Source organism: Rhagoletis pomonella, unplaced genomic scaffold, assembly GCF_013731165.1.
Source record: "Rhagoletis pomonella isolate Grant_MI unplaced genomic scaffold, Rhpom_1.0 Rhpom_scaffold_00009, whole genome shotgun sequence".
In the NCBI taxonomy this organism is placed as follows: domain Eukaryota; kingdom Metazoa; phylum Arthropoda; class Insecta; order Diptera; family Tephritidae; genus Rhagoletis; species Rhagoletis pomonella.
Genome location: NW_023458563.1, coordinates 27,373,853 through 27,382,398, shown reverse-complemented (window position 1 = coordinate 27,382,398; position 8,546 = coordinate 27,373,853). Strand labels below are relative to the sequence as shown.

The 8,546-nt window shown below is 38.3% G+C and overlaps 1 protein-coding gene across 2 annotated transcripts in view; it reads right to left on the bottom strand.

Moving 5' to 3' along the window:
* Positions 1-898: 898 nt before the first annotated feature.
* LOC118745680 overlaps positions 899-8,546 on the bottom strand; it is a 40,081-nt gene continuing 32,433 nt past the window's right edge. The window contains exons 1-2 of one of the 2 annotated variants that reach the window (XM_036479258.1): positions 3,774-3,864; positions 899-3,702 (exon numbers count right to left, since the gene is read on the bottom strand). In XM_036479258.1, coding sequence (XP_036335151.1) covers positions 1,044-3,698 — 2,655 coding nt within the window. In that variant the 5' untranslated portion in view covers positions 3,699-3,702; positions 3,774-3,864 and the 3' untranslated portion in view covers positions 899-1,043. Of the gene's footprint in view, positions 3,999-8,546 lie in introns of those variants that run through there. The other variant, XM_036479257.1, reaches the window with a different exon arrangement.

Genomic DNA, 8,546 nt, shown 5'->3' with positions numbered 1-8,546 from the left:
ATTTTAAATTTGCTACCCAAAATAGTTGATATCAAATAAAACACCTCTTTGAGGTAAAATTTTCGAGTGACGAAAGTTGCACTAGAAACACAAAATTTATGATATCAATTTCGTGACGAAAATTATACGCATTTTTTAACTGCCTTTGAAACGTACGGAAAATCTTTTTTTTAGTTATTCGGAACGTTGCAAAATTGCGTCTACTGCTAGAAACACAAAATAAAAAATAGAACTTTTGCTACGATCCGTATGAATAAAAAAGCTTTTCCCTGCGTTTCAAAGGCAGTTAAAAATGCGTATAATTTTCGTCACGAAATTGATATCATAAATCTTGTGTTTCTAGTTCAGCTTTCGTCACTCGAAAATTTTACCTCAAAGAGGTGATTTATTTGATAAGGGACACCCCAACCTACGGTCATTTGATTTGGTTTTCCACTTTTTTGGTATATGTATATGTCTTCAATAAACTTGCCTTTAAGAAATATAATACGCTCATTTATAATTTTTAAGTTAAGGGAATTAGTTCTGAGTAAATTGTCGTCCACAACTTTATTTTAGGCGGTCATTCAGTTGATGATCCGAAACCGCAAAACCGAATATGAATGGAACAGTAACCGCATTCTCCTTATATGCCTTCGAAATGAAATATCCGTAATGCGGTAAGCTTTGCTATATCTATGTTACTGCGAAGGCGATAAAATAAGCTGCATAAAAAAATTTAAAATTTTGCTAAAATTTTTTTTTCAGAATATACTTATATACCTTCATACACACATATTTTTTGAGTGTATAGAGCTGGGCTATAAATTTATTTTTTAAATAAAAGGAGGTACTTTCTTATTTCAAGATCGTGGAATGATATCACAATAATATTGATGAATTTATTATTTAAGTACCATAGAAATATGTGGACTTTGAATTCTACAATCGAATTTTCGTTTTTCTATAATTTACGAGGTGTTTTTTTTCTTATGGTACGTTTACTACATATATTACAGTTTTGTTGACTTCGCGAGCGACTACATTCATAATTCTGTTTGCCGCTAATGCCGCAATTTGGCGTCTTGTTGTGTAGCCTCTTGTTGCTTCTGTTGCTGTGATTGCTTGACGGCGGGAAGTGGGCGCTGGATCTGTGTCAGTTGCATGCTGCCTATGCGTCGTGCCGCCGCTACGTAAGTGCCGTAATAACGACCAAATGCCTGAGCTGTTTCGTCGTCTAATTCTTCGAGCGCTTCATGATGCTGGTGTAAATGTTGCATTAGACGCCTCATATGTTGCTTGTGATGAATGACAGTGTTCGATGCCATTACTGCGTTCTGCTCATTGGGGTACACTTCCACTTGGTTTAAGTTACTATTGGCGAAACCTGTGCCATTGCAACCGGTTGAAGTTGCAACAGCGAAGGCTTTATGTCCAGCTGCTGTGGTCGGTGTGAGCGTGGTGGTAGATACTGCAGAGATATGATCTTTTTGTCTCATGGCGTTGGCCGACGAAACAGGAGGCTGGTGCGCATTCTTGCACTCGGTGGTCGGATGTGGGCGTAGCATATGCCACTCGATGACGGCTCCTGGTAGCGGCGATTCCTGCTGCGTAAGCTTGTGCCTCTTATGCAAGCTGGCGTCGATTATACATTCACTTTCCCCGTCAACATATATATTTGCTCCACCAGAACTGCTATCGTCTTTGCCGTCGGCAATAAACGTCTGCTCCTCGTCTTCCACCGCATCGTAGGGATCCTCATCGTCGTTTTCTGACCGCACAGAGATTGCCTGCTTGCTATGCTCTTCAATATCATTTGCCACCACATCGATTTCATCTTGTTCTTGTTCATCAAAGGCCAATAATTTTTGAGGCTGGGAATCGGCTGGCGTAGGGAATGCTTGCCGATTCGAGAGTGAGTGAGAAGGGTGTTGGAATTGTACGCTTACTGGCTCATCGTGTTGCTGCCGCCGGTTATACTCTTTTGCGTTTTCGTGGTTGAATTTTTTCACAAACGCATGTTGAAGCGTTTCGGCTTCTTCAACGGAAGCGACTGTCTGTTGATCTGTATCCAATATTTCATGCGCAAAATCCTTGCGGTCAGGTGCCAAAAGAGATGCCACATCGAACTGCCGCTTACGCGTTTGCGAGTACAAGCTTGCTATTGCAGTGGTTGTGGAGCTCGACGCTATTGCTGTAGCTGCTGAGGCGTGCTTTTGTCCTCGCAAATCGTGGTCATGCGCTTGGCTGAAAGATTGACAATCGTTGCTATCCCTAAAGTGTTCTTGTTGATGCTGCTGATGTTGGTGTTGCTGCTGCATTCTGGTTGAGAGCCGATTGTTGTAAGCGGCTGACGGTATGCACGTATACTGCTCCGTAATCGCAGCGCCGAAGTAGCGGTCTTGAATTTGTTGTTGTGATTGTAACGAAACCAACGATGTAGGCACCTGTAGTATCGGATAATTCTTCTGTTGCAAACATCCGAAGGCATGCGCACCTGGCGCCATCAAAAACTCATGCCCACCTGTTGTTAGATTATTACCTGCCGGTGCTAAACGCAATACATGCGCCGAAGTGAGTGGTGGTGAGGTGAGGTCTAGTGGTGGTGGACTAGGCGAGTCCGTGCCCGCATCATCCAAAGATAAGCCCATGTGTTTGCGTACCTTGCGCTGTGCTTTGCGTCGTCGGAAGTCGCCTTTGCGAAAGTCATCAATGTTGGCGGGATGTATGGCCCAGTAATGACCCTTGCCGTTGGCACTTCGTCCAGACTTGATGAAACAGTCATTCAACGACAGATTGTGTCGTATAGAGTTTCGCCATCCCGGCCCACGCGCCCGAAAGTACGGATAATGATCTAAAATGTACTGGTATATGTCGGAGAGAACAAGTTTCGTTTCAGCTGAACTGAGTATTGCCATGGCAATTAGACCAATGTAGCTGTACTGCGGCTTCGGTTCCTCCGGATGAAAAATGCGTTGTGGAAAAAGTGACATAGAGAGTGCCAAGCGGTTGCCGTGCGCTATGGCAGTTGGTGCATAGGAACCGCCGCCACTTCTTACGCTACCCATGCTGTTTGGATAGTTGCTCTCCGTTTCGACTTCTATAGACCCAAAGGTGTGATTGTTCTCACGATTCAACAATAAATGCACACCAGCGCCAGCACCGCTAGCATAAGCCGCGGCGGCCATAGTAGTAGCCGCAGTATATTGTGGACAGCGTAAACGGTCTATGCTTAACGCATAGTTGTAGAGTTGTAAGCGGTACTGTTCCAGTGAATTGGGAGTTGGTATTAAGACTACGTTCTCGCTTCGAACGTCTTGAAAATTCGACGTGTATGATGGTGACATAATGGACGAAGTGGCTGGTAGCGCACTTGGTGTAATTATTTGCCGCAGAGGAGTTGCGTTCGTTGAAACCAGAATTGTCTCTTCAACTGTTGAATTGAATGTAGAGTCGTTCGGTGGCGGTGACATACTTTTTATGGAATTGGAGTCTAAGTACTTAGTTTCAGTAGTATCCATTGTTTTTTTTGATTCGACGCTGCTCAAGCCGTTGAATACGTTTCCGGTGGACGAATTGATGATCTGCATGTTGAAGTATTGTTTGTTATTGCTGGTGTTTCTGCCATCTGCTGCTGTGCTCTGTTGATTGAATGCGATTTGTACGCCCAAGTTAGGGTTTCTTTGGCACATATATGTGAGATTTTTGTTAAGCTGCATAAATCTGTTATTATTGTTATTGTTAATCTGTGATCTGTTCTCGTGAGTGTACGTTTTAGGTCTTTTGGTACTCACTTTATTGAGTTTTAAGTTGGTGTATCTTTCGTTAACGATCGCATTTGCTGTTGTGATGGTATCGGTAACCGTTTTTATATTGTGTAGTACAATCTTCATACGCTGCATTATGTATGATAATGCTGCAAAACAATCGATGGCATAATTTTTCAGTCACTATCGGATTTATTTTTCGTACTATCGATTGTTTATCTACACTTCATACCTCTACTAACGCCATTGTTTCTGGAGCAAAGTAAAAAAGAGGTACGTAAATTGCTTTTGCATTATCGTTTTTGATAAATGTATTTTAAAATAATAAATTTTTCATAAGTGCTGTTCGGGATCTTGTGCATTTGCTCTTGCATTTGCACATTCGGTGCATTTATAAATTCACAACAATAAAAGGCACATGTTGCCATGGCAGCAATCATAAAATTTGCAATGCAATTCCCACTGCAAATCCAAATCAATTTCGCAACATCCTGAACAGCCCTATATTTTTCAGAAGAAATTTATATCAGGGTGGTGGCGAACGAATGGAGCGGTTTTTAGAGTTGGCAAAAGCAAAAGGTAGCTTAGATTTTACAATTTGATGTTTATTGCCTTTTCTAACCTGCAAATTTTCAATACCTCTCTAGATTCCGACCAGAACGATGAAAATGAAGTAATTAATTTGAGCGACACAGAGGATGAGTCAGAAAACTTGCATCCACAAAAGCCAAAAGGCAAACAAATTCTCATGTTTGGAAATGGTTTCACAATTTTGACGAGTAACATCGATACATCTATGTTTCGATACATCGGAAAAATCAACATTGGTGCTAAAATACATCGGCAGAAAGACATCGATGGTTTCCGATAATTTAAAATTTGTTAGGCCCTAGTGAAATTAAGAGAAATTTAATATTTTTCAATCCCAACCAATGCAGTCTTCTGCAATGCAGTTAGAAAGATACATACATATGGATGCTTTTCAGTATTAATTAACCTTTATAGTCTTCCTATAACTACTTATACGTATGTAGAATAAAAATTCATACTATCGTTAGGTTACTGGGTACCAAATTTACAAGGCCTGACTTCGTTGAAATTCTAAGAGCCCACGTAATGAATATTGGGGTGTGAAATAACACTATCAGCAATAACGAAAAATTTGCTTTATTTCACTTTTAAATGGGAAATAATACCAAAATCTGAGTTTTACTTTATTTCCAACAAAGGTAGGAAATAAAAAAAATTTGCCTTATTTCTCATTGCTTATTTATACTATTTGTAACAAAAACAGTTTACTGACATAAGGAAAAATAACTTTGTTTATTTCAAAAATACAACTGAAAAAATAATTTTACCTATGAAAAGTCTAACAAAATATAGGGAAAGCGTCGCACAGTGGTTCGGATAGCAGACCTAGCTGGACGAAAGTCAAAATTTTTTGTTTTTAAAATACTTAATGGTACTTGGAATACATTCCTGACAATACATTCAAATAGAAATTGCATTTTTTAAAGCAATAACATATGAAAACAAACAAAAAAAAAAGGTAAGTTAACGCCACCTATTTGAGAACTCTACTTTAAAAGCTGAAATTTAACTTAAAAGACTGCTAATTGCACTCACAAATATTTGCATAATTGCAAATTTACTTTATAAACAAAAAATTACACTTATTCCGCTATAGATTCAGGGGTCACAACGCAATTTATGTCCACATTGGTATAAGCAAATTTATTCTGAAAAATCGTCGTTTTGATTAATTAAAAAAATTAATTAAAGAGTAGGAAAAGTAAAGGCCGCCGAAGGCCGTTATAAAACCACTTGCATATTATTCTTTACACCTTCGCAAACGCAGAGGGTAAGTTCGATAACCAAGTCTAACCAATTGGCTTAGATATTTATATTTTAGTGACGGTATGTCAAATCTCAAAATGCAAAAGTAATTATTAACAGGAATGTATCTGAATATAAATATAAGATCAGTGGTGGATCCACGAGGGAGGGGTTGTGTGTTAAAATAGAAAAATACTTGGAGTCATAAAACCTTTGGTTATGCAAGAGTTAAAAAAAAATAGTACCTCGCGAATTTTCTGCTTTCTGAAATTAAAAAATTATACAATAGGCATGCAAATCTTTAAGCGCTGTTATAAAATTGTTTCTGAAATTTATTTGTGTTTCTTGCTGTGATCTTAAATTTTAGTCATGGTAAATAAAATCTTAAGAACTGAGTTGTTTGACATTTGGTGTTGCTGAAACTTCTAAAAGACAACAAGGTGTCCGTGTTTGTGTGATTAGTAAATTGAAAGAAATATCTGATGAAAATGCTCGTTCCAAAGTAAATAAAGTAAACTAAGTAAATGACTTTAGATTCGTAATCAGCAACCCAGAAAATCCCCAGATACCCAGTTACATAGAAATCTACCTTTTTTTTTTTAATTTTCGTCCGCCATATTGGATCCGCCATTTTGAATTTTTGGTAAATGACTTTAGATATGTAATCAGCGACCCAGAAAACCCCCAGATACCCAGTTTCATAGAAATCTACAGATTTTTTTTTTAATTTTCGTCCGCCATATTGGATCCGCCATTTCGAATTTTTGATAAGTGACTTCAGATTCGTAATCAGCGACTCAAAAATCCCCTAGGTAAGAAGAGGTGTAAAGATCCATCAACTAGTATTTGTTTAAATAGTTTCGTCCAGCTAGATTTGCGATCTGAACCACTGTGCGTCGTCTTTAATAACTGCTCGGCAAATTGGACATAGCGCTTTTGTATGAATTTTGCTAATAAAATAGCTTTCTCGCTTTATCTTTTAACATTCGGCAGCCTTATAGTCAAATTTTAAAGGCAATTTTTCATTCAAGGCAAAATCTAAATCTTTCTTCTCGATCTAATTACTTCACCTTGTATGATTCCGCTATGGCATGGAACAAACAAAAGTTGCCGTTCCTGTTCGCAGGATATAACACAGAGAATATTGTTTTGAGTTTTATCTTCAGTTAAAATTAAACACATGTGGTACGAAATAGTGATGTAAAGATATGTACAATTTTACCTACTCTCAGGTGGGATGAATGGCGTAATAAACAAGTGAAGTAAAAAAACAGCTTCCTAGCTTTATTTTGTCACAATTTATAGGCAAACTTTCAAATAAAGCAGTGCCAAAATCTTTCTTCTTACTCTAATATTACTTCACCTGGTATACAGCGAAGTCCGATGATAAACCGAAAAGGGGCTTTACGGTTATTAAAAATATTCTTAATTTTGTTTATAATTAATTAATATTAAAGTGTTTTCATCTTGTTATAGAAAAAACGCTAAATTAAAAAATTATTTACATATTATTCAGAAAAAAAACATAAAATCGGAAAAATCTTAAAGTGAATAAAAAAAATATTTTTTATCATATTTAAAATACGTTCCTTTTAGGTTTGGAACCACTTTGCGCCCGCTCTATGGAATTCTTTACCAGATCCAGCAAATTATCTATTAAAGACATCTGAAAAGTTCTAAATTTAGACAAAGTATTCATTATTGTTTACCTCTAAATGCATTTGAAACTGCCATAACGTCTACAGCTTTTTTTCGGTGTACCTTTTCAGGAATATCCGGCAACGACGATCAGTTTCATCTTGATTGAAAATTTCTTTTTCAATTCACAGACTAGATAAAAGAAAAAAACAAGGTAAATAAAAAAACACGTTGACTCCCTTATCACTCCATATTCGGAGCGCTCCGAAAACACTCATTCGAGTCCCTTTTCACTCCATATTCGGAGTGCTCCGAAAACACCATTTCAAGGTGTTGCTGTGGACCAGGCGCATCAAAACAAGGTGGTGTTGATTGAACAGCTGATTGGATATTTGTGTCTCTACACTAGTGCAGGAGAATGTCATCCAAGACGAAATGGCATAACTTTAGGATGTCAACAAAACGAATTGGCGAAAATTATTTCCTATTTTCTTTCGTTTTCACATCCTGATGTACCAAAAAGCAATAACAAAATACACGGGATTTTTACTTATATGCAATTGCCACCACCTTATATGGATGCGCCTTGCTCTGGGCGTCCTTTTCAGTCCATATTCAAGCGCTCCGCAGTTGCGCCTCATTATTTAACAATAATTTTTTTGAGAGGTGTTTAGTGCTCTTGACGCACTGCTGCCCTTACCATAACTTTGTGTCTTCATAATTAGGGAATCTTTAAAGACCACCTGCAGACTAAAAATAAACGGATGTTGGTATAACACTGAGTGGGGCGAGGCGGAAATTGCTGGCGGCACTTGTGTGTTTTCAATGCTACAGGATACCTTCGTTGAAGAGATTCTATAACGTTGAGTTCCCTGAAATTATGTTGGTAAACATAACGAGCTCTGGGTGCCAGGTCACCTGGGAGTACCTGGTTATGAGACATCCGACCATTAGGCCATAGTTGGCTTAGACCGGGCATTCCTCGATACGCAACCAGGTATAGCACTCCCCACTTCGGCCATCGAAGCCACAATCAGAAACTGGGTGAATATTTCGCTCAGCAATGACTGGAGGCATCGAGGGAATGCGGGTGGGTAAAACTCATGTTGTCTTCAATCTCAGAAGTTCTATTTAGTTTTTTGCTCTCATTGAGCAGATAGGACTGCAGACAACTTCTAGAACTGATGACTGAGATAAACATAATTGTAATTTACGTTTGCCCATTCTGCCTTGAAGAGGATGAGACGGTGGAACACTTTTTGTGCTTCTTGTTTGCTTGGTTGTTTGTCATCGATTTTTATAGATTCGGAATTTTCTCTATTGTCT